Below are 27531 nucleotides of genomic sequence, written 5' to 3' on the forward strand. Positions count from 1 at the left end.
CCCGGCGTCACTTCCGGCGCCGCAGCGTGCGCTCCACATCCTGGAGCCGGTATCGCCCGCGCATCCAGCGGGGGAGAGGAGGAGGAAATGGACCAGAGAGCTCAGAGAGGCCTCCGGTCAGAAGATCCTGCAGACCTTGCCCGAGAGCACGGACTGCAGGAGGGGGTCCCGAATCCGGAGGAGACGGGAGCAGCGCCTTGAGGAGGAGAGGTAAAGACCGCTCGATCCTCCGCTGCCCGGCTTGTAGCATTCCCCCAGTGCCTGTCGCCGACCCAGCACACCGAGGATGACATCTTCATCCCTGATAGGGACAGGAAATAACACTGGAGGGAGGATGTGGGAGGGGCTAGTTAAACCTCTTCGTATTTCCTGTCCCTATTAGGGTGGGGTTACATCCTCCTGTGTGCTGTCGTGGGGGTTATTAGAGAAAAGTTGTGTCTGCACGACCAACAGATTGCTGCTGGATCCGTTTTAACTGATCACTACTGGCAATGTGAACATAGCCCAAGTGTGTACAGCTAGAAACCGAAGCTAGTGATTATTTTCCATTATCCCCCAGCAGTGTGCTTTGGTGACTTAAAAGAAAAGTACTAATAATGAGAAAGGGGACATCAAATGCTCTCTAAATGTGTGATAACAATAAAAACATTGGACAATAAGGACAACATACCACCAGACAGCAAATCTGATAAAAGCCAATTAAGAGTAGGGCAATCTGGGACACCAAAGCTCACAGACTTGACCCACATTAACCTTACATTACGTTACCTCTGACATGTAGGTGATCGGTAAGAAATGAACCTTATGTTATTCTATTTGTTAATTTCTGTACCAACACTATACAGAATTATTCTTCATACCTTCTGTTCGGCGTTATCAGAGTAGATCAATCCAAAATAATCCGTCTCCAATAGGTTGAGATGCTCACAGACCTTCACAAATAACGACTGTCCTTTTGCACGTTTCTGAAAAAGAAAGAGGTAGCAGTTAGGTTTACTAAGCAAATAGATTCTTTAAACAACTAGAAATATTTTACCTTTCTGTCCAACTTTCCATGCTTTACATTAGTATGACCTCTAGGGGTGATGGTGGTGGTGATGATGAGTGTGTTGAACCTATTAGTATATGTGCACACTTATGATAAATTCCAAACAAGTGAATTTCTGCTAACTTTTTTCTTCCTAATGTTTTTTCATGAACATGTGTGTGTAGGAGTACTCTTTATAAAGGATATTCATTCAAATTCTGTGTGTATACGCATGGATGTGCACACATGCTTGTCAATTGATGACTACTCCCGCATGGTGGAGACCCACGCGTCTACCGATTTTGTAGGTGCAATCCTACACCCACTTGCACTGTGGGTATGGATACGTTTGTCCAATTGTTGCTTCACTATTTTTATTGCAGATTCGAGTAATGCTTAAAGGGGTATTCCCAGCTCCAAGATCCTATCCAATTATTTAGTAGGAAAAATAATAATAATAATAATAATAATAATAATAATAATAATAATAATAATAATATTAGCAAATATCTCCAATTAGCAAATCACAAAAACTATGCTACATTTCTATGTCTCTTTCCTCATGTGCAGGCTTTGCAGGACCTTAGGTATCCATAGTTATGACCACTAATATAGCGATATTTCGTTAGTTGCTAGTGGTCATAACCATGGATACTTAAGGTCCTGCAATGCCTGCACATGAGGAAAGAGACTTAGCGAATCAGAAAAACTATACTACATTTCTAATTGGAGCTATTTGCTAACATTATTATTATTACACCTACTACAAATTGGGAAAGGATCTTGGAGATGGGAATACCCCTTCAAGCTGTATGTATGCCCACACGTGTATGTATATGTATGTGTGTGTGTGTATATGTATGTGTGTGTGTATATGTATGTGTGTGTGTGTATATGTATGTGTGTGTGTGTGTGTGTGTGTGTGTGTGTGTGTATGTGTGTGTGTGTGTATGTGAACCATGTCAGGTAAATACTGGAACTTTCCAATTGCGTCTTGTATTTGCAGGATGATGCACCCATCTCTTTCCGAAAAGGACAACAATTTACAAAAAAAGGGATGGTAAGGGATGCTGTGCAGTCGTGGTTTGCAGAAAAGGAGAACACTTTTTTTTTAAAATAAAGGATTAGAGATACTTTTTGATAGATGCATTAAATGTATATAGAGTTGAAAGGTGGTTATGTTGAACTATATTACTTTGAAAAAAATGTAATTTTCTTTCTAGGCTAGGCCAACTATATATCAATATATGTGAATATATTGACAGGATTGGGGAGTTAGCTCACGGGATCACCATCTCCTGGGCTAGATGGGCGCTTCCCAGGCACAGTTCACAGGCAGGTCTGATACATCTGGCTGCAAACAGTTTTATTGGTTCAGTACAACAGCAAAACAAACTATGCAGGATACAAAATAAATCCTAGGCCGTCTGGCCGCTAACTACAGACAAAACCCTGACTCCCCAGCGCTGGGCCTAGTGCACAGCTCCTAACCAAGCAATTGCTTTACTCACAGCAGTATTCTCAGGAGCAGAAAGCCATCTTTTGTGCATTCTTCCCTTTTATATCATTTGGCAAAAAGCTAGCTCACCCACAGTTGCCTAGTCCCTTCGGGGTACGCAATGAACATCGCTGCCACCAACAATGATGATCAGAATGTGATAGAAGTCCAGCTCAACGTTATAAAATCATCAACTTTATTTGTATATGAATACTATGCAATTTGTATATAAAGTTTTAGATTTTATACTGTTGAGCTGGACTTTTTCCATCACATTCCTTTTACAGTCATGGCCGAAAGTGCAAAAGTGTTGGCACCCTGGAAATTGTTCCTGAAAATTAAGTATTTCTCCCAGAAAACGAATTAAATTACACATGTTTATGTCCTTTGTGTGTATTGGAACAAAACCAAAAAAAAGGCAAATTAGACATAATTTCACACAAAACCCAAAGAACAGGCCTGACAAAATTGCTTCCCATTTCCTATAAACATCAACGAGCTTCTTACACCTCTCAGATGGAATTTTGGACCCCTCTTCTTTTACAAACTGCCTCAGGTCTCTCATATTTGAAGGGTGCCTTCTCCCAACAGCAATTTTAAGATTTCTCCACAGGAGTTCAATGGGATGTAGATGTGGAAATATCGCTGGTCACATCAGAACTCGCCAGCTTTGTTTCCATCGATTCCTAGGTGCTTCTTGAAATATGCTTGGGGTCATTGTCCGGCCGAAATACCCATGATCTAGGACACAAACCCAGGTTTCTGACACTATGCACTACATTGCGACCCAATATCCTTTTGTTATCTTCAGATTTCATGGTGCCTTGCAGATAGTCAAGGCACCCTGTGCCAGAGGTACTTTGTGAGATCACTCTTCAGTGTGTTACTTATCCATCTTGTGGCCTTATTTGGAACATAGCAAGCCACGCGCTCAACCATAGATCCTCTCTTCGTTTTTTCCCCAGATTGTTTGGGGGACAACCATAGACTCACAATTTGTCACTTGAACTGCTGGTCATGGGCATTTGGCCTCTATTTTGGCAATCTCTTAAGATTCTTTCTGTGATCTATTTTCACATTGTTGATATATTATTGTGACACCCCAGGGGTCTGGTTGCCACAGTGATAGAGATGTTATGTCTGAGAGCAGGTGGGAGGTCCTTTGGTCAGGGATCCTGTGCATGCCACACCTCCTGCCCAGTCTTGGGAGGGGAAGAACTTCCCCTATATAAACCCGGGACTGAAGCAGGGTTAGGAGTCAAGGAGAGTAGAGACAAGAGACAGTCATAGGAAGAAACAGCTGGAGCTCAGTGGGAGCAATACTACTACGAGTCAGGGGCTGGCAGCTGCAGAGCTCGCCCTGACTGAGAAGCTTTCTTACCGGACCCGGCGTCCGAGGCTGTGGGGACTAACTCTTACCCAGCAGCAGAAGCCGACCGGCAGGGGATTTCAGGTCCTCAGGCCCAGAAACCCGAAGGCACGGTCACACGTGTGGGACCAGCACCGCCATCGTGGAGCGGAAGCCAATAGAAGGCCCCGAGTCACCGGCCATACGGGTGAGCACCACACGGTACACTCAGGGACGTGGGCTACTTATATCCGCTTCTAGCAAGGTAGCCAGAAGAGTACAGTCAGTTTGGGAGGCCTACAACTCCGCCTGGCCAGGGGAGATCCCATCTGCTCAAGGACTGACCAGGCCCCGTTCGCTAGCAAGTACTCCGGGAAGGTCTATCGTTGTTACCAGTAAAGACCCTGAATTACACCGCACCGTCTCTGAGTGGTTCCTGCTACCCCCATCCATGTCGGCTGCCCTGAGGCCATACCCCTCCCGTTGGGGGTTATACTATCACGCTGCACAATTCTACACCGGCCTCAGCGGTCTGCCCTGCAGCAGCAGCTCCATAGCTGCAAATCAACGGGTGGCGTAGTCGACACTCAAATAACATCTATCAAGACTGCCACACACTGAGTCTGACCCCCTGGGCACGGACCGGGTCCCCGCCACTCGGAGACTACAACCCTCATCTGATCCGGTTCCGGGTAAGCCCCCGTGCGCGAGACGCTGCGCGACACAGCAGGCCCAGGGGCGCGTCATTATCATCTTTTAGTTGGTGTATTAATTGGTAACTAGGTTGTTACTTAATTATAATTTTCACTTCTTTCCTCATTTGTTACTTCATCTCCTCTTTTGCCCCCTTTTTCCCTTTTCACCCTCTCCCTTTCGTTCATCCTCCCTTACCCCCATTTTTTCTTTGCTTCTTTCTTTCCTTGGCTCCTGCAAATGCAGAATCGATGATAGCACATTTCAGCTATTAGATACTATGCATGATGGTTGCCATTACTAAAGATGACCGCGACCACTAGACTACAAAAACATGGCCACTGGCATGCGCTCTGCTTCCTGCGCGTCTATCCCCTACAGCCACCTAATTGGAAGTGCGCACGTCCGTGACGTCATTGGAAGTTTTCTCTTCGACGTGCGCCCTCTCAGAGACGCATACTTCCGGCGGAGGCCGCACCTCACATGTGCTGATTCGCCAGCTGCAGGAAATTACTTACTATAAATACCAGGCTTGACATGTACTATAGTCCACTCCCCTTGAGAACGCTAATGCGAAAGGTGCTGTTCCCCAGGCTTTTGCTCAGGTATTTTACTATGGGTAGGCACTTTAAATGTAATGGCTGCTAAAATGTGTATTTGGGCTTACATTATGTTTGTACACATTGGCAATTAAGCAGTTACTAAGTGAGCTACTATGCAATATACCGATCTTCTTGACTGGTTTATGTTAGCCTGAGTGCACACGATGCGGTTTTAATGCGCCCCGCAGTGTATGTCCAGGACCTGCGGTGACGTCACTGATCAGCTGATGGTCACGTGACCATCAGCTGATTGCTGAAGCCGGTAATCAGCTGATCGGTCTCATGACCGATCAGCTGATGCTTACCGTGGGAACCTTCACAAGAAGGTTCCCATGGTCTCTAGCTCACCGGGGCTCATCAGCTGATCTTGAGCTGATGAACCCCAGTGACCCCCTGCAGCACTGTATACTGACAGGGGGTGATTTTTTACCCCTGTCAGTATACAGTGCTGTATTCGACAGCTGTGACATCCGTGATGGCTGATGTCACAGCTGTAGAAATGATCGTGATAGTGGACTGCGTCATTGACGGCGGACAGGTGAGGGATATGTTTGTTTGTTTTGTTACATTTTTTTCAGGAGATCGAGGGATTCACGGAGGCGTGTAATAAAAAAAAGTTGTAAACCGTGTGTTTTTTATTTTATTAAAATACTTTATTCTGGCAGTGTCTTTTATTGAAAAAGCGGCGACCATTTAACTATGTGGTTAGTAATGGGGGCGTCTTATAGACACCCTCCATTACTAACGTCAGTCGCCAATCCAAGGCTGACATGAACCCCCAACCCCATTACCCCCTGCGACCGCTACAGGGCAGTGTGGAAAAGCGAGGCTAAGCGCCAGATTTGGTGCATCTTATGGATTTCTGGGACTGCCGAAGGGTGATATTAATAGCCGCGGAGGGGGCTAGTATTCATGGCCCCTTCCATGACTATTAATATCAGCCCGCAGCTGTCTAGTTTAGCCTTTGCTGGCTCGATTTTATAGGGGGACCCCATGTCAATTTTCTTTCTGGGGTCCCCCTGTAATCTAGCCAGTAAAGGCTAAACAAACAGCTGTGGGCTGATATTAATATCCATGGAACACGTCTACTAATATCATCCCCCAGCGGTCGGCTTTCCCTCTGCTGGTTATAAAAATGACGCGGGAGCCCACGCCAATTTTTTTTTTATTTTAGGCTTTGTGCCCATAATTCAGACGTAGCACCGCTTCGGACGAAAATTTTAGCTGCGTCCAAAACGTTGCATTCTATTGAATGCAGGTAAATCCAAATGTGTTCACTGAACCATGAGGAGTTACCGCATTCAATAATTTCTAGTGGTCAAATTTCTGTTGTGGAGACTAGCGACTCCACAAGAGAATTTGACATGCTGCAATCCTGAAAGACACGCCACTTGTCCGTGTCCGCGGGTGATTCGCAGCCTCAGATGCACGCATAGTGGACATGGGATTTCTAGAGATCCCATCCACTATGCTGTAATATCTGGACGCTGTGGGTTTGACGCTGTATAAACATGCACGATGTGGTTTTAATGCGTTTCGGCGGCGTTTAAATCGCCGTGGAAACGCATTAAAACCGCTTGGTAAGAGGTCTGCCATGCTTAGCAATGATAATCCGGCACAAACCTCAGCACAACCAATTTAGGCGCGATTTTGCAGTGAAATAGCGCCCATTGACTTGCATTGAACCGCTGCGGGTTTGATGTTGTATAAACACGCAGCGTCAAACCTGCAGCGGCTCCTGACCGTGGCCACGTACCCAAACTCACCCGCAGCATATCAACTTCTGTAGCGGACACGCTAGTCTCCGCTGCAAATTTTGACCGATTGAAGTGTCATTATATGCGGTGGATTCACATGCACCGACAACAAAAAAAGTGCGGCATTATAACTCCGCGTTTTGGACGCATCAAAAATACGTTGTGTCCAAAGCGCTGCTGAGTGCTGATCGGGGAGGGGGGACGTAGGGGTTAACGAACCAGCTGTGAGATGTTAATTATGGCCAGGGAATATGTTTGCCTAGTAGCACTTTCCCAGGCTAAAAAAAAGCAAAAAAAACCAGCTCACAGCAGTCGCATAAATTACGTGAATAGAAATGCTAATTGGATGAATGCGACTAGCTGACACCCAGCTCTTTTGTTTGGTGATGTCAAGGTGTCAATCAAACCTTTTCATGACCAAAGTAAAGAAACACACAAAGTGTTTACTTTGTAAACACTTTGTACTTTGTAAACACTTTATTTGAAATAGTACAGACCCATTCATTAATCATTTAAATAAACCAATATACTCACCCCAGTTCTTATGGTAATCCAAGGACTTAAGCAATGTCCCACCAATGTTATTTAGCTCCAAAAATCATTCATTGATGCTCAAAAACAGCTTAAAAAAAACGAATGTAAAAACGCATGCAAAAACCGCATGCGTTTTCTCTGGCAAGGAGAGACAAAAACGCTCAGGAAATTTCGGCTTCAAATCTGCATCGTGGACACATACCCTTACACTAATTATTAGTACTAGATAAGCCTTTTTTCTTTTCTTTTTTTTTTTTTTTTTTTACTATGGCCTGCTAATCCTTGGGGGATTTTTTTAATCTTCTTATGTCCACCTCCATTTTACATTGTGTAAATATTTGTATAATTGAGTTTTAATTATTTATTCATTAATAAAATGTGATATTTTATTCACACACCTTGAAGTTAGTACTCCATTTTTGACGCTTTACATAGGTTATTCATTCATTGGGAGTTACTTCGTGTTATAGCCTTTATTATATCTGTATGGGGTATGTATCAGGTTTCCTTAACATGCTCTCAGCCAGATTATTTTGCACAAGTGCTGTGAATTTTATAATAGTATTTTTACAGTGGCTTAGCATTTTTTGTGCTTTGAAACCGCACAACCTGGAATCTCACTGATTTTTTGAGGGTTTGCATCAGTTCATGTACAGAACATGCCAACAACTGTGAACATTTGTTTTTCTTTTTACTGTGAAGCAAACAACAAATAAGACAAAATAACTGAAAACTTCAGTGTGCAGAACTATTCACCCCTAAAGTCAGTACTTTGTAGAGCCTCCTTTTGTGGCAATTACAACATCAAGAGTGGCTCAATGGAGCAGGGAAATACATAGTTCCCTGCTACCAAACATGAAATAATTTCCCTTTGGTCCTGTCATAAACATATGTATGCATGCATGCACATATTATATACACTGTGTGTGTGATATAATATAATATAATATAATATAATATAATATAATATAATATATATATGAGAATGCCAAGGAACAGCACCATTTAATGTCTGCTCACAGTGGGTGCCAGGCCTCCAAACAATCTGCCCACATTGTTGCATACTAGTTAATATAAAAGAAGGCTGCACACCAATATCCAAAAAGATTTTTTGACAAAATTAACTTTATTAAGCCCAAATGGCAACGTTTCGGTTCATGGTACCTTTCTCAAGCTTGAGAATACATACACACAAATTATATACATATACACATGTATATAACAATTGCATGCTCATGCAAAGTTAATTTATAGAGTAAACATTAAATTCTATGATTTTATGTCAAATTATTTAACAAAATCAATTTTCTTACATTATATGTAAGTCAAGAGTAATGTAAACATAAGGTAAACTGTTTGCTGGTGTAACAAAAAAAACTAATGTTTAGGAAAGAGTACATACTCTCTAGATGTGGTTTGTGTGCATAAAAACTGAAAAGTGAAAGAGACAAAGCGAGACCCAGCCTTTATTTACTCAGCAGCACAAATTTACTGCGACGTCTGTTGTAACCGATCAAACATTAAAAGGAAACAAAGATGGTACGTTTCTCAGCCATGTTAGAGAATACAGCAAAGGCCTGACCTACAATAGCCAAGATACTGTAGATTTTAACAAATAATCGGTACTAACCAGTAGATCAAGGCCTAACAAGTGGTGGGAGCACAAAAGTCCTATAATAATAGTGCAGATATTTATGCTCTGTATTTACACTGCACATGCAGTACAATGCTATGTGAGAACCGTTCTGACAGTAGTTCAAAGATTATTGCATATATAGGTCACTAAAATTAGGGTTAAAGAGAAAAAATGGGAACACACTGCGACTGTTCATTTATATTCCAATTAACAATAAAGTACCTTTTTATGAGCAACAATTGTGTGTTAATCAACTAGAACAGTGTAGGGAGAACCCAGTCATAGGTCACATCAGACTATTCTCATCTCAGGCTATGGTCCCGGAGCATTACAGAAAAAAACCTTACCGGCTGCAATTGTGCAGTCAGGCTCTAATTCATGCTGCCTGTGGTTTCAGCAGCATAAATCAGGATCAAGTGACAGGTTAAGATATCAAAATTCTCCAAAGAAATTGTCATTATTTGTTGCTGAATACATTAGCATAGCAGACTACACTATTACATTTGTCAAAAAAAGACTGACACTGTTGGAACGAAGGTCAAAATGTGTCCAATGTTTCATTTTTTTTAATTCAGTTTGCCTTATTTAAAGGGACTGTCAGCACAGAATGCCTGTTTAAAGAAAGTGCAAGCACTCGGTGCATCGTGGCGGGGCCAAACATTTAGGTACACCTTCCCACCTGCTTGTTTTCCATCTATCTACTCCTCTCGGCCTCATTCTGATTGACAGCTGTGGTTTTATAGAGCCAGAGAAGGGTGGAGATAGATGGAAAACAGGGGGGAATCTGCACTTAAAGGGACTGTCAGCACAGGGCGACTGTTCAAACCAAATACCACCGCTCGGTACGTCATGGTGTGGCCAATCATTTAAAGGGGATATCTGGGACTTCAAAAAAAAATGTGCCTAAGCACTAACAGGCTGGTAGTTGCTACCTACCGGTCTGTTGGGCTGACACAGTTCTCCGTCGGCACAGAGAGGCCAGAGACTTCTACTAACGTCACGTCAACAGAGTAGCAGTTTGTTTTCCTGTTGACAGGGCGGGACTAATGGGGAAGCCGGCTGTCAATCAGCATGATGCCAGTAGTCCTGCCCTATCAACAGGAAGAGAAACTGCTGCTCTGTTGACAGGGAACAGCTGAATCTCTGGAAGGAGCGGTCAATGACCGGTGCCGGGTACAACTGATAGTTGCCTCTGTTAGCGACTACATGCCCTCTTTTTTTTTTAAAGTCTCAGAATTTGCCTTTTAAATACAACTTCGAACATGCTTGTTTTTACTCAATCTCCACCCCCCTCACCCCTCTTCTTCGATTGACATCTCTGGCTTCATGGAGCCAGAGAAGGGTGGAGCAACATGGAAAGGTGTAGTTAAAGATTTCACCACGCCATGAAGGACCGAGCACCTGTACTTGGTTTGAACAGTCACTCTGTGCTGACAGAATCCTTTTAAATGTTTGGTCACACCACGGGTGCACCAAGCGCTTGTATTTGGCCATCTAAACACAGTCTTTTAGACATTCAGACTGAACCGCCAATAGTTTGCACAGCAGGAAGAAGAATGTGATCTGAACTCTTTAGAGGTGCGTTGCTCATTAAATAAATGTGCATAAAGCCAGGTTACTGACAAATGAGTTTTTATCAAGAAGTTTGTTTAGTGTGAGCCATGATACCTTTCAGCAGACCTTAAAAGACTTGTTATATAAATGCAAGAAATTGGAAAGGTCTAGAATGGCAATGCTGAAGACATGGGTGCACATTAATCTACTATCCTGTTACAGTCATTCCAAGAACAAAGTTTGGAAACCAGATACAGTTGAGAAAGAACACACAATTAACAGCAAAAGACCTACTGAAAATTCTGCAAACTGCAGAAACCTCTGTTCTCTATTAGAAAAACAGTAAAGGGGAAAGGTGTTCATGGAAGGACACTGCAAGTGCAGTTGCAAAAAAAAAAATACACTGTGGCACATCTCCTGTTTGTCGGAGACCACCTGGCTGTTTCACAATGCTTCTAGGAAAATATTTTATGGAGAGTTGGAAAAAAAGTGGAACTTTTAAGATGAAATGCACAACTCCACGTTTGGAGGTAAGAGAACCCTGCACACCAAAACACTTGTGTAGAATGGTGGCAGGAGCATCCAGGCTTGGGGCTGTTTTCTTTGCTTGCCTAATAGATGCCCTACAACCATTTAGGGCCAAAATAAATTCAGAAGGTGTATGAAAGCATTTCACAGGAAAATGTAAGGGCAGCAGACCGTAAAATCAACCTAAAAAGAGGTTTGATGATGCAACAAAACAGGCTATTAAAAACAGGTTATTAAATGCAATGGTTCACTTATTTTCCCCCTCTAAACCGTATATATGCAATAAGAGTGTAATTACCAGTATGTAAAATTTTTTATACACGACAGGCGCTATACAGTGTTTCTGATTAGTGGTTTGGGCCCCGAGACCCCTTACAACTGATCAAAATACAGCTCTGAAGTGCGTAGCTCCAGCACATGATACGCGCACAGAGCGGTGTACAGGGTCAATTAGCAGGTCTACGGGCCAGTAAAATCACTCTCAAAGCAGTGTACGGACCCCAAGACTTCCTGTATAACTATCAGGGTGTTATTTGTCTAAGTTAGATTGTGTTTGTGACTTTGATAACAGTCCACATTGTAAACAAATTAACCAAATATTTTCAGTTCCTGTAACTGATTCTGGTCAAAAGCCTTTCTCATGATAATTTGGGCACTGTCCCTTTAAGGGTACCTGTTGCGCTATTAACATAGTGGACCTAGTAAATCACCCTATAATGGCTAAAATGCGACATAAAAAAAAAAAAGTTATTTACTGTGGTTATTCAAATGTGTTATGGAGACAATGGCAGTTCAGGAAGACCGCATAGTGATATTACAACTCCATGAACTTCCAGCCAGTTGCAGGAATGCCCTGACCTAAAGAAAGGCCTGGCGTTACTATGCCCTACGTTTACCCGACATGCCTTAGAGGATAGCCTCACCAAGCTGCCCACTGTGAGACTAACCGAGTAGTAAGTGTGTGGCCTAAGACAAAGACTGTGGCCTCTGAGGAAGGAGTTGTGGCTAATAACTGCCGTGGCTTGTGATCCGACAGAGTGGGCTTCTAAGGGTAGGTTCACATGACCATTTTCTCCACAGCCGAGAAAAACAATCTGATTATTCTGATCAGAGAGGCATCAGTTTTTCTCGGACATGGAGAGGAAAAAAAAAAGGTCTTCACCTTCCCCATTCTTTCACGCTGTGAAAATCGCTCTCAGTCATTGTATTGATCATTTTGATCTGACAATTGGATGTTCACGATTTTTTTCAGCAGACCAGGAAAAAGAGCAGACATGTGCACAGCCACATAGAATATCATAGATACGAGTGCTATCCGTTAAAACCACGGATAGCACTCGTCTGAGAAAATCGGTCGTGTGCACGAGTCCTAAAAAAGGTTATATTCTGCATTGATGAGCCCACCAGCACAAAGTGTGCTGTAATTGATGCCAAAAAGCGAAGAGTAGTGGATTTCAGTTAGTAGAAAAAGACGATTCCCACTAAAATGCAACTGCAAGTCAGTACGTCTTAGTAGTAAGTCTACAAATTCTTTTTGCACTACAAAGTCAAACTCACTGCCTTCATTTGGGAAGTAATCAACAAAATGAGAGGTCGCATTTTGTCGTAACTATAACTCATCGAGAGACTGATATATTGAAAAGCTTCATCTGAGTGAAATTGTTCCAAAGTAAACCCTACAGTGTCCGTCCATCACTGTGTTAACCTTGTGCTGGGAGTAGTGTCAAGGGCCAAACGCTGAAAGGCAGGAGTGAGGAAGGCAAGAGTTTTAACTGACTCTGAAGAGTCAAAAATTGTTAAATGTTGTATAGAGGGTTGCAATATTATCAGAAATGCTACAATATTGGGAGGTGATCACAGAACCATCAAAATTTTTGCCGCAAAAATTGTGTTGAGAAAAAAAAAAAAGACGCAAATTAAATACCAAAGATTTGAGAATAATCAACCGTGAAGCAGCCAAGGACCCACAATCCTCCAGTGCTGTCATATTCCAGAACAACCACCTCCCTAGAGTGTCGGAAGTACAAGGTGTACACAGTGCTGAGAGAAAGGGCTGAGGTAAAGAGGGCTGAAACCCGACCACCACTGAACAAGACACAGAAGGCGAAACGTCAGGACTGGGCCAAGAAATATCTGAAGAAAGATTTTTCAAAGGTTTTAGAGACTGATGACATGAGAGTGACTCTTGACGGACAAGCTGGATGAGCCCTTGGATCAGTAACGGGCACCGACTTCCACTATGAACAGAGTCTGGAATGCGATGGTTAGTACGACCCAAAAAGTTGACAGTCAACAGATTAAGAAACTGACAGACTCCATGGGTGGAAAGCTTATGACCATTATAGAAAAGAAGATTGGTCACTGCTATTTTTTTGGAAAAGTTAGAAATGTATTTTTGTACACTTTGAGTTGTTTGATTATTCTCAACAGATAAAAATAAACAATGAAGAAGTGAAAATGTACATTTTTCATTTAGTTGCATAATAATTCTGCACACTAAGTTGCCCAATAATTCTGAATGCATAGCTATTCTAACAAAAACAAAACCTCACTGATTCTTTCTTGAAGGGAATCTGTCACCACATTTGACCCATCTAAACTATTAATAAAGGAATAGAGGTTATAAACTTTGAGGAGAGTGATACCTGTATGCCTTGTTGTTGAGAAATAATCAGTATGAGACAAGTACCGTATATACTCGAATATAAGCAGATTTTTTCAGCACATTTTTTGTGCTGAAAAAGCCCCCTCAGCTTATTCTCGGGTATATACTCGAGTATTTTGAAATTCCATTGGTGGATAGCGGGGGCAGGGAAGTTGGGGCGGAGGAGAGGGGCACACACACAGCAGCCGCTGCTGCAGCTATCACGTGTGCCCGCTGCTAAAAAGGGAAATGAATATTCCCTCTTCTCCACTCCCATGGGCGTGGAGAAGAATGAATATTCATTCACTTTAGTAGCCGGCACAGAGGAGCGCTGAGCCGCAGCTCCTGCTAAAAGTGCCCGCTACTAAAGAGAATGTATATTTGCTCCTCTCCACGCACATAGTTCCGGCGTGGAGAGGAGTGAATATGCCGGCAGCTCACATCAGTGTCTGAGAGCGCATGGCAGTGACGCCATGCGCTGCTCAGATGCGGACATGAGCTGCTGCAGCAGAACAGGATGCAGCACTGAAGCAGAGGAGAGTAAGGAAGGTGAGTATAAGTGTTTTTTTTATGTGTGAAATGATGGGGCCAAACATACCAAGATTGGGGGATGAGGAGTTGTGATGAGCGAGTATGTTTTGTTAACCCTTTTGCAGAGTATGCTCGGGCCGAGCAACGAGTATTTACAGCTGCTCGGTGTTATGTTTGAATCACTCCCGTATGCATGGTTTGCAACTGTTTGACAGCTTTAATACATGTGAGGAATGTGTAAAAAATAGACATTCCTCACATGTATTAAAGCTATAAAACAGTCGCAAATCATGCACACGGGAGTGATTCAAACATAACACCGAGCAGCTATAAATACTCGGTGCTCGGCCCGAGCATACTCGTTAACAGAACATACTCGCTCATCACTAATGAGAAGGCCATGCATACGAGGATTGGGGATGAAGGGGGCCATGCATACCAGGATTGGAGATGAGGATGCCATGCATACAAGGATTGGAGATTAGGGTGCCAGGCACACCATGATTGGAGATGAGGGGGCAATACTTACCAGGATGGGGAAATTTACCAGTAGCTGCTGCATTTCCCACCCTAGGCTTATACTCGAGTCAATACATTTTCCCAGTTTTTTGTGGTAAAATTAGGTACCTCGGCTTATGCTCGAGTATATATGGTAACTAACACAGAACAGGAGAAATGAAATTTGTCTTCTTGCAAACACATTTTTTCTTGCAGCTCTCTGCGCTCTGATGTATTGCAACAATATTACAGCCCTGCCTGCCTGTGTGCTGGAAGCTGAGAGCAACCTGCAGATATGTCAGGTATAATCACACACAGCTGTGCAGTGAGATCAGGAGAGCAGAGAGCGGCCATTACACATCACACTGGTATCTCCACCTTCATGTATAATAAGCTCTGGAGGCAGAGTTATCTTTCAGGCAGCGTCCTCCACATAGCCTGGAAGAGGTCATTTATATAAAAGCTGATTTTTCCACAAAACATCTGCTATGAGGCATACAGGGATCACTCTCCTCAGCAGTCTATAACCTGTATGCCCATATTCAGTTTAGATAGGTGAAATGTGGTGACCTTTTGGATTGATCGACCGCACTGTAGTGGTTCAATAACACTAATCATCAAAAAAAAAATTGCCCAGTAATTCTGCACACGGTAACTACCTCCCCCTGCTCCTATGTGAAACAGCACGAAGTTTTGGTATTTCTACTGCTGTAGGCCTAACCACTAAATTGTAACCCCTATTCTAGTTGATTACAAAAAGAAACTGTTTTGTTTCTAGTTTGTAGCGCATGTATTGAACGGTCAGAAGTAATAAAAAAAAAAAGCTAAGGCCAACTTCTACACTACTGTACCTTTACCAATTTGTCATTTCCTTGACATGGAATAAAGGTTTGAAAACTGTACCTTGCTTGTTTCATGGTCATAAAAAGAAGAAAAAAAAAAAAACTTTTGTCCCTGGTGAAATATCTCCCAAAACAAAGTTCTCCAGTGCAAGCCTATCACAGAAGCATTGCTCACGTCAGTGATGCGGTGTCAGGCAGGACATAATGCCCCATGGAGGCAAAGCAGGATGACATCAGGGACCTCTACCAAGAGCAAGAGATCATTACCAAGCACCTTGTCCCTTTTATTCAGAATTGAGGGGATTCCTGTAAGCCCTCAGCACTCCCCAAGATGTTAAGCACGTCAGATGAAATGTGACAACCACCTCCCCCAACAGCACTAGCAAAAATGAAAGGAGATCCCCACAGAACCCTTGAAAAACATCTTAAGCCAACAAATACTGTCTCCAGAGTTATCCTACATGAAACCTTGTTATTTGTGGTATGCAATATCTCGTCCAGAAATATAACAGATTTTGTAGTGTGTCAGAAAAGAATCCCAAATTAAATGCTAGTCTGCCCTTCTGAACAGACTCCATGAGTCAGTGTCGCTACAGTGAAACATTGCTGTCCTTTCTGTGTAGGCCTTCTTCACACTAAAGCTATTGTGCGGACTAGCTGACAATGAGAAAAAGACGACAATGGAACAAACAGTGAATTCCACTTTGGTGACTGAGGTAGGGTGTACACAAATTCCACCATGTCTATGGAATGTATTGGAAGTGGTAGGTTAAAAGGAAAAAGAAAAAAAATGACTGCACCACTAAATATTGAACACAATGCTAAACAACAAGACGACCTTTGTCTCCTTCTATGATCACTGAGAACTAATAGCTGAACGGCTTTTTTGAAAACCCTTGATTTTTCAACAGAACAGTCCCCACTGAACTTCGTAGATGGTAAAAAGAAACACCAATGGGGGTGATCTATAACCACCACAGCTACCCTTTATATCACTCATTAAACAACAAAGAAATATAAAGAAGGTAAATCTCCTAACTATTTTCTCATCTCCATCTCAACAGGTGTGCGCTTAATGGCTCATTGTCGATTTCTTGTCTAGCAAGTCGCTCGCTTCTATACCTGCAGGATGTACAGATCTCATGAGCCACGTGGCAATGGGGGAAAAAAAAGATGATACTGAAGGTTTCTAATATTGGGCGCGATTCCCAGCTGCCATACTTGTCATTGATAAGATACATGACCTGAAAGATCTAAGCGCTTCTAATAATGACTGGTTATAGTAGATGGAAGTCTACTATTAGTCAGGAACTCTAAGGCTATGTGCACATGTTGAGTATTTGGTTGCAGAAATTTCTGCAAGGTTTCTGCATCTCTTGGCTGCAAAAATGCTGAAAAAAAGCACGCTTTGCTGTGATTAGATGCGTTTTTGGTGCATTTTTTTATGCGTTTTTTTACAGCAATGAATGCTTTTTGAAGTTAAATAAAGATATTTGGAAAAAAAAAGTGGGACATCGCTTTAACTCTTGGATAACCGTCGGACCTGGGGTGAATACATTGGTTAATTTAAATGATTAAAGAATGTGTCTGTTATATTTCAAATAAAGTGTTTACTCTGTGTGAGTTTATTTAACTCTTTTCTTACAGGTTTAGTAATGAGGGTGTCTGCTTGACACCTCTTCTGTAAGCAAAGGGCTTGGTGTCAGCCATACCTAATCCCATTAGCCCTAATCGCATTCAAATATGAAGTGTTATTTCTGGGGCAGTTGAGGGCTGATATTTTCAGACTAGGAAGGGGCCATTAGGCCAATATATTCCCTGGCTATTAGTAACAGCTCACAGCTGTTTGGTTAGCCGCTATGTCTCCATAATCAGCAAACAGCGGCTCTTTGGATGCAGTGTATTTTCGCTGCGTCCAAACCGCTGCATTCTAATTTCACACTTGTTTTGTCAGTACATGCAGATCCCCCACAAGTAATGACATTTCAATCTGTCAAAATCTGTAGGGGAGACTAGCGTCTCCGCTACAGAAATGGACATGCTGCGGGTGAGTTTCCGCAGCATCAAAAACAAGTACAGTGGGCATGGGGTTTCTTATAGATGAAATAAAATGAAGAATTAAATTAAAAAAATGGCTCCCGCATCATTCTCACAACCAGCAGAGGGAAAGCCGACTGCTGGGCTCATATTACTGTTACCTGGCTATTAATAACAGCTCATAGCTGTTTTCTAAGCGTTTACTGGCTAGATTACAGGGGTACCCCAGAAAAAAATTGATGTAGGGTCCCCCTATAAAATCTAACCAGCAAAGGCTAAACAGACAGCTGCGAGCTGATAATAGCCAGGGAAGGGGCCATGGATCCTGGCCCTCTCAAAGGCGAATATCAGCCATCAGCAGTCCCAGAAATGGCACATCCATAAGATACACCAATTCTGGTGCTTAGCTTTGCTCTTCCCACCTGCCCTGGTGCGGTGGCAAGTGGAGTAATAGGGTTGAGGTTCACGTCAGCTCCCATTACTAACCCCATAATCAAGGTTTTGAAATAAAGGATTTTTTTCAGGCCGTGTGTTTATTTGAAAGTCCACATTGTTTTAATAATTTATTTAAAAATAAAAAACACTGTATACTGATCTAACACCTAATCCACTGAAACCATTGTCACCTGTAAAAAACAAAAATAAGAAAACAACCATAACCCTCAGCTGTCCAACGTGATGACATAATCCAGAGTGTCCCAAGAAAATCTGGGTCACTTCTAGTGCAGTCACACCAGTAATCACAGATGTGACTACTCTAGAGGACAGCACTCTATAAACTGACAGGAGCGTAATCACTCTCGTCAGTTTATAGCGCTGAGCTGTCGGGACAGAGGTCACATGAGTTAATCAGCTGATGAGCTCCAGTGACCTCATTTACTGCACCGATGTGAGAAAACTCTCACGCAATGGTGCAGTAAATGAGGTCACCAGAGCTCATCAGCTGAAGAACTCATGTGACCTCTGTCCTGGCAGCTCAGTGCTATACACTGCCGGGAGCGGTCACGCTCCTGTCAGTGTAGAGTGCTGCTGGGTGATCGGATCTCCGAGAGACATCAGGATTATGGCGGATAGGTGAGTATAAAGTGTTTTTAATTTAACAATCATTTATTTTAATTTTTTTTTTCACTGCGAGCACAGGCGCCGGCTGATGATAGCTCCCATTAGTGGCGCCTGATCTCGCTATTGTCAGCGGAAGCAGCCGTAGGGTGATGGTATAAGTAGTGTCTCAGCAGCCGACACCTGTCACCCGCGCTCAATTCTTTGTGCGTTCTTGACCTACTGACTTCAATTGAGTCATTCAAATCCGCAGAAAAAATCCACAGCAAATCCGCAAATATTTTTATACCTGCGTGTTTGCTGCGGATTTGACTAACTCAATTGAAGTCAATGGGTGAAAAACGCGGAAAAGACACCAAAGAATTGACATGCTGCAGATATAAACGCAAAGACAATCCTGACAGGAAAACTCCTGATCATGTGCACAGCACTGCAGTATTGTCATTGCATTAGCCGGCACAAGGTTTCCCTAGCGTTTTTGGTCCATTTCCGCAAGTAAAAAAACGCTGCGAAAACACATCAAAAACGCACTGTGTGCACATAGCCTTACAGAGGAGGTTTGTGCTGCAACCAGTCTTACACCACACACAGGTTAGTGAGGAAGATGATCACTGGTAAGGAGAGACAAATTTCATTTGTGCATTTTCTGCGCTTAGTGTTATTTTAAAGAGTAATCACACTTTTATTTTTTTTTATTTCATAAATGAATAGTACATATGAAAATAAGCAACATTGTAATGTATCTTATCAGAGACCTCTGCCTCTTTCTTCTTCAGGAATGATAACCATTCTCAAAATTCTCAAGTCACTAGTAAAATCTGTATAGAGTGAAGACAGACTGTTACATTACTGAGATAGAAACTCATCAGTAGCAACGGTCACCTTCAACACAGTGGGGAGGGAAGAAGGAATAGGTAGGAGCTAGAAGCTGAGCTACTGTCTCCTCCTCCCTCCTGTATAGAATCCTACCAGTAGTAAGGGCCATCTCCTATCTCAGTAATGTAACAGTCTGCCTTCATTGAACACAGATTTTACCCAGGAATCGTCAATTGTGAAAATGAATGATCAGTCCTGGTGGAGAAAGAAGCACATTTCTCTGATATGATATATTACAAAAGTTTCTTAATTTCATGTGTAGTATTCATTTATGAAATAAAAGTTAAAATGACAGTCTTTAAATAGGAAAAAAAAACAGCAGAAAGAATCATTACATGCGACTTTGGCAAAATAAGAATAGATTGATAGATTTTATACTCAGGAATTCTAATACGGTATACTTGTACAGAGACGCCGTACTGCTGACCACACACAAAACTAGATTTTTCTTCATACAGTCCAATAATAATCCTACCTGCAGTACACTTTTCACTTCTTTAGTTTTCAGAGAAAAAACATTTCATTTCATATGTGAAGGAGGGCTCCTCGGTGCACCTATGATGTAGCCAAGGGCTTCACGCACCGTTCCACCCCAGCATGCCGTGCACCTCCTCTTAGCTTGTTGTACAGTGCTATGCTGCAGATTTGATTATTATAGAGGCCAAGTCTCCTATAGGGCTGTATAAGTAGTTTACAGGGATCCTATCAGTAGCGTACCGCCAATGGCGGCAGACCACGCCACTGCAATGGGGCCCGTGGCCGGAGGGGGCCCGTGAGCCTGGAGGGCCCCAAGCAGCGTGGGAACGAGGAGGATAGGCGAGTAGGAGGTTGCGGCAGTGGAGGAGCTGCAGCTACCACGTGTGCCCGCTGCTAAAGGGACATGAATATTCCCTCTTCTCCACTCCCATGGGCTTGGAGAAGACGGAATATTCATTCTCTTTAGTAGCAGGCACGGAGGAGCGCTGAGCCCCGGCTCCTGCTGTCAGTGGCCGCCGCTAAAGAGAAAGCATATTCACGCGAGAGGAGTGAATGTGCCGGCAGCAGCTCATCTCGGCTTCTGAGAGCGCAAGCAGTTCAGATGCTGACATGAGCTGCTGCAGACAGGACTCAGCGCTGGAGCAGAGGTGAGGAAGGAAGGTGAGTAAAAGTGTTTATTGTTTTATGTGTGCAGTCATTGGGGGGGGGATGAGGAAGCCACACATGCCAGGATTGGGGGATTGAGGAGGCCACACATGCCAGGATTGGGGGATTGAGGAGGCCACACATGCCAGGATTGGGGGATTGAGGAGGCCACACATGCCAGGATTGGGGGATTGAGGAGGCCACACATGCCAGGATTGGGGGATTGAGGAGGCCACACATGCCAGGGAATGAGGGGGCCACACATGCCAGGGAATGAGGGGGCCACACATGCCAGGGAATGAGGGGGCCACACATGCCAGGGAATGGGGGGGCCACACATGCCAGGGATTGGGGGGGCCACACATGCCAGGGATTGGGGGGACCACACATGCCAGGGATTAGGGGGACCACACATGCCAGGGATTGGGGGGGGCCACACATGCCAGGGATTGGGGGGGCCACACATGCCAGGGATTGGGGGGGCCACACATGCCAGGGATTGGGGGGGCCACACATGCCAGGGATTGGGGGGGCCACACATGCCAGGGATTGGGGGGGCCACACATGCCAGGGATTGGGGGGGCCACACATGCCAGGGATTGGGGGATTGAGGAGGCTACACATACCAGGGATTGTGGGATTGAAGGGGCCACACATACGAGGATGGGGAAATTTACCAGTAGCTGCTGCATTTCCCACCCTAGGCTTATACTCAAGTCAATAGGTTTTCCCATTTTTATGTGGTAAAATTAGGGGCCTCGGCTTATATTCGGGTCGGTTTATTTAAAATATACGGTATTTTAAAATCAGTAAGTACATGGTGCCCATAATACTACAGGACTGTGGGGTGCATTATATTATATGGGGGCTGCATTTTACCCTATGGGGTGTGTAATATACTGTATGGAGGACTATGGGGAGTGCATTATATTCTAGGGAGGACCATGGGAAGTTCATTATACTATATGGAGGATTATGGGGGGCGCATTATACTATATGGAGGTTTATGGGGGGGAGCATTATACTATATGGAGGATTATGGGGGCGCATTATACTATATGGAAGGCTATGTGGGGCCATTATAATATTTTGAGGGCTATGTGGGGGGCCATTATACTGTATGAAAGCAATTATACAGTGTGAAGGTTTGTGTGGGGTCATTATACTGTTTGGAGGGCTGTGTGGGGGCCATTATACTGTTTGGAGGGCTGTGTGGGGGCCATGAGAGTGTATGGAGGGCTCTGTGGGGTTCACAGTCGGGGGATTATACTGTGTTAGGGTCACCATACTTTGCCGTGGGAGTTGAAGTGGGGTACAATAGGGTCATTATACTGTGCATGTGGAGGCTAATGTGGAGGAAAGCACCATAGGGGTATCATACTGTTTGGGGGACACTTTTGTTGGCATCATACTTTATGGGGGCAATGAAGGAGGAATCTACGACTTCAGAAGGAGGTAAATTACTATGTAAAGGCTGGAAAGTTATGAGAGCTGCTCTTCTGTGACACAGACAAATATTTATTTTTTGTAGGGGGGGGGGCCCAATTAGAGCTTCTGCTATGGGGCCCCATGACTTCTATGTACGCCCCTGGATCCTATTAATCAAATCATGCTGCCTAAACCAGCGTAAAACAGTTTGAGGAACCAGCCGGGGATCATAGGCAGAGACGAGACGGCCACAGTCCCCAGTCCACTTCTCCCCACACAGCTCCAGGTGATAGACAGGTCTGTCCTCATATACATATAAAAGAGACCTGGCAATCAACCAGAACAGTGCAGGGAGAAGCCTGTGGGGCTGTCAATAGAGACAAGTTTATACCTATGGTCCCGGCCGGCACTTCAAAACATACCAGACTGCAATTGTGCATTCATGGGCAGCATGAATTGACGGAACAAGGTTCTGTTTAGACCTCATACAGTTGCACGTACATGGTGTAACTGTACTTTTCATGGATACAAAAAAGCACATTATACTCTATGGTACCATTCACAGGTCCGTGTTTTTTCCGTTATCACAGATTAAAGATGCCAATGTAAGTCTATGGGTCTGTGAAAAACATGTACAGCACATGGATGGCATTCGTGAGCCATCTTTGTGCTGTCCGTATTTAACACTGAAAAAGGATAGGATAAGGTTTGTAATCTATTTATCCATCCATCCATGAAAAACCTTGCTGATACACTGATGGTAAAAATGGACACACAAACTGCACACTGATAACACTGGTACCATTTTTCACATACATGTTTAAAGAAGCACTCCTCCCATCAAAGTATTAATCCTCTTAATACACTGCTCAAAAAAATAAAGAGAACACTTAACAACAGAATATAACTCCAAGTAAATAAAACGTCTGTGAAATCAAACTGTCCACTTAAGAAACAACACTGATTGACAATCAATGTCACATGCTGTTGTGCAACTGGAATAGACAATAGGTGGAAATTATTAGCAATTATCAAGACCCACTCAATAAAGGAGTGGTCCTGCAGGTGGGGACCACAGACCACATCTCAGTACCAATGCTTTCTGGCTGATGTTTTGGTCACTTTTGAATGTTGGTTGTGCTTTCACACTCGTGGTAGCATGAGACGGACTCTACAACCCACAGAAGTTGCTCAGGTAGTGCAGCTCATCCAGGATGGCACATCAATGCGAGCTGTGGCAAGAAGGTTTGCCGTGTCTGACAGCGTAGTGTCCAGAGGCTGGGGGCGCTACCAGGAGGCAGGCCAGTACACCAGGAGACGTGGAGGGGGCCGTAGGAGGGCAAAATGACCTACAGCAGGCCATAAATATGCGTGTGTCTGCACAAACTGTTAGAACCCGACTCCATGAGGGTGGTATGAGAGCCCGACGTCCACAGATGGGGGTTGTGCTCACAGCCCAACACCGTGCAGGACGCTTGGCATTTGCCACAGAACACCAGGATTGGCAAAGTCGCCACTGGCGCCCTGTGCTCTTCACAGATGAAAGCATGTTCACACTGAGCACATGTGATAGACGTGACAGAGTCTGGAGACGCTGTTGAGAGCGATCTGCTGCCTGCAACATCCTTCAGCATGACCGGTTTGGCAGTGGGTCAGCAATTGTGTGGGGTGGCATTTCTGTGGAGGGCCGCACAGCCCTCCATGTGCTCTCCAGAGGTAGCTTGACTGCCATTAGGTACCGAGATGAGGTCCTCAGAACCCTTGTGAGACCATATGCTGGTGCGGTTGGCCCTAGGTTCCTCCTAATGCAGGACAATGCCAGACCTCATGTGGCTGGAGTGTGTCAGCAGTTCCTGCAAGATGAAGGCATTGAAGCTATGGGCTGGCCCGCCCATTCCCCAGACCTGAATCCGATTGAGCACATCTGGGACATCATGTCTCGCTCCATCCACCAATGTCATGTTGCACCACACACTGTCCAGGAGTTGGCGGATGCTTTAGTCCAGGTCTGGGAGGAGATCCCACAGGAGATCATCCGCAACCTCATCCGGAGCATGCCCAGGCGTTGTAGGGAGGTCATACAGGCACGTGGAGGCCACACACAATACTGAGCCTCATTTTGACTTGTTTTAAGGACATTACATCAAAGTTGGATCAGCCTGTACTGTGTTTTTCCAATTTTTGTGTGATTTTGTTGTCAGCACATTCAACTTTATACAGAACAAAGTATTCAATGAGAATATTTCATTCATTCAGATCTAGGATGTGTTATTTGAGTGTTCCCTTTATTTTTTTGAGCAGTGTATATTCCAGTCATGGCACTTTGTATTTGCAATTGCTCATTTTTCCCCTTCTACCCAGTTAATTCTTCTCTTTCCTCTGCTCTATGTAGAAACAGGAATACGTTTCTTGTCCCTGCAGAAATCATTCCCCTCTCCAAATCCTGACCCAGCTGCTCAGCTCCTCCTCTGCCAGGGACTTTTGCAGTGGCTTATGACTCATACAGGGAAAATTGACCTCCTGTTTCTACATAGAGCTTAGAAGGATTTAGCTAGTCAGTTTGTTATCACGTGATGTTATAGACCCAACGGTAAAGAGAAGAATTAACTGGTTAGAAATTGCAAAACGAGCAATTGTAAGTACACAATGCTATATAATATTATGAATGCAATATATTAATAGGATAGAAATTTTGATGGGAGAGCTTCTTTAAAAAAGGATGTGAGAATGAGGCCTTAAGTTGAGTTTTCGATGGCCATGAAGCGGTCACCTATGGCCCGTGGGGCACTAGAACCTCACCTGAGACATCCTCTCTGGATAGCAGGGAGTGGGCCGAAAGCGGACAATATCAGCGCCCTTTAATGACATCACCCTAGAGCATAGTGTGTCAGAGCACCGTGTGTTGGTGCAAAGGAGTCATTCTCATGCTGATGGGTCACTGATGGTAGGTGAATATGGAGAGGAGGATTTTACCCCCTTCACCGAAGGCCTTATAATGGCCTTCAGGTCAGCCAGCTATGATGGCCTGTAAGACCCCGCAATAAACAGGGTCTCACAGGCAAAAGTGTTAATGTAAAACGGACAGATCCAATATCCTACAGTACAGAAGTATTGCAGGTTATAAGAACAGTAATCAAGCAAATATATATTCAAAATAAAGTGTGAAAAAATAACTGAAAAATATTTTGCCATTAAAAACGCTGCTTTATGTAAAATCGAAGGCAAACAAAAAAACGGTAGACGTTTGGCACTGACAACCAAGAACGCAGGCCAACAATCTCAATTTTTTAATATGTGCAGCCCATTTACCCGGCCAAGTTTGAGACCCCTATGCTGGATCGTCATATTCTTTGTGTTTAAAGTGGTTGAAATAAAATGAAGCAAGGAAAAAAAAAAAAAACATCTTATCTAGTAGTATATGTAATTAGTAAATCTATTTTCTAAAAACAGTGCAGAGGGAAGCTATTTCCTTAGGGTGTGCGACAAATGGTCTTGAACCGCAAGCAGCGATGAATCCAATGTCAGCTCGCATATGCATCAGTTGCTCAGACGTGCCTAACTAACATGTAGACATGCAAGGCGGTCTTAGATCCTGCTGCATTAAAATATTCATTTTGGAGATGTACAGGCAAACATGCAGCGGTGGAAGAGAACACCCTAGTAAGTCTTTAGGTCATTAATAGCCCATTGTCCCTCATGTAATCAGATTGCACAATTGGCTCTTTCCAGGTGGATGAACAGCATAGAAAGCACTTGAAAGGGATTTAGAAATATAGGTCAGCGACAGTCTCGCTGACAGGCTCTCTGCTTTTTCATTCTCATCAGGTTATGAAACACTCTTGCACTGCCAGCTAGAAATGACATTTCAATACATCCTGCAAGAGGTCTGAGTGATCACAGGTAGCGTCAGTTACCGCGATGTGTGACACGGAAAGACACTTCGCAGCACATTCTCCTCCAGAGTTCATTTCCCATAACAGGAACGGACGGCATAATGGCAAGCTTGGGTGGCACCCATCATTACACACTCCACACAATACTCTCCTGATCCTTAAAGCGCATTATTGGTCATTTGCAATTCATTTTGGGGTTTGGAGGGGTAACATTTATTGTGTATTTAGGCAGCTTAAGGACTATCTCCAACAGTAGATTTTAAAGGGATACCCTCAACTTAGACATGTACAGCATATCCAGATGAAAGTGTGACAGAGGACCTTCTCATCTCCGGCACCCACAGCTAGGCAGGTAATGAATGGTGTGGGGGCCACAAAGAGTGGCTCTTTCCACTCACTTCTAGAAGAGCTAGAGAAGCCATGGCTTGTGTAAAGATGGCTATGCATGGTAGCTAAACACTCATTCGGCTGCAAGTCCATGTATTTCTAAAAAAAAAAAAAAGAACACTTGGCAACACTTCTCTCCTGGGCAAGAAAGTATCAGGCATGGTGAAATGCTGAGATCATCGCCGGGATTTGTGACCCTGGAGTACAACAGATCGTATAGGGTATTCCTGCGGGACGCGCTGTGAGCAGTGGATATCATGGCTTTCTCAGGAGCCATTTTACTCACACGGACATTGCAGATGAAAAAATACAGCAAAGCAAGCCACTAAAAAACCCTATGGAGAACCATACTGAAAGCGGCTCACGGCTCAGACCAACATATCCGCTAAATGTGCGAGTCAGGAGACGATGTGTGGCATGTGTAGTGTTCACTAAGCATGGCAGACATAGCATGCTTGCTGTAATACATCTTCAGCCATACCTGTCACAAGTGGTGAATAGAATATTCAGTGTAATATTTCTGGCAGCTCCAAACCAGTAACATAACTGGCGCTTATTATTTCCCCCCACAGACAACATATCAGCTAATTATTTTTCCCTTAAGTCGTCTTTTTGAATATTCCAAGGAAAAATAGTCCTACGTCAGGCAGACCCCTCACACAGTGAATGAAGGGAGCAGGACACACGACATTGCTATCCTAATAGAAGGGATAATCTGCCTGCAGGTGAAGGAGAGAAAAATAATAAAACACTAAGAAAAAATGTCACTTTTTAAAACCCATAGAAATTCTGCCCGAGTTAGCTGAAATTCTTACCCTTAATGTACCGTGGAACAATGTAAACGGCTGGTGATTTAGGGCAGAAAAAAATATATATACGGTACATATCATGGCTATTTCTAATAACCAGCCTCCATTTATCCACCAAGTCATAGGAGGACACAAGGTGAACATGTCCTCAATGACACTAATGACATAGCCTTTCTGGGAGCCTGGTGGTGGGCCCTAGTTCTACCTGGAGTAGCTCCACATCCTTCA

The 27531-nt window shown here is 43.7% G+C and overlaps 1 protein-coding gene across 20 annotated transcripts in view; it reads right to left on the bottom strand.

Moving 5' to 3' along the window:
• The window catches only part of EPB41L2 (erythrocyte membrane protein band 4.1 like 2), a 178286-nt gene that overhangs the window by 82763 nt on the left and 67992 nt on the right, over positions 1 to 27531 (bottom strand). For all 20 annotated transcript variants that reach the window (XM_073671227.1, XM_073671226.1, XM_073671232.1 and 17 more), the window contains one exon: positions 861 to 965. In XM_073671227.1, the coding sequence (XP_073527328.1) occupies positions 861 to 965 (105 nt within the window). The remainder of the gene's footprint in view (positions 1 to 860; positions 966 to 27531) is intronic.

The sequence above is a fragment of the Phyllobates terribilis genome, unplaced genomic scaffold (genome assembly GCF_046119375.1).
Source record: "Phyllobates terribilis strain yellow unplaced genomic scaffold, ASM4611937v1 Scaffold_3__8_contigs__length_932513732, whole genome shotgun sequence".
NCBI classification, from domain to species: Eukaryota; Metazoa; Chordata; class Amphibia; order Anura; family Dendrobatidae; genus Phyllobates; species Phyllobates terribilis.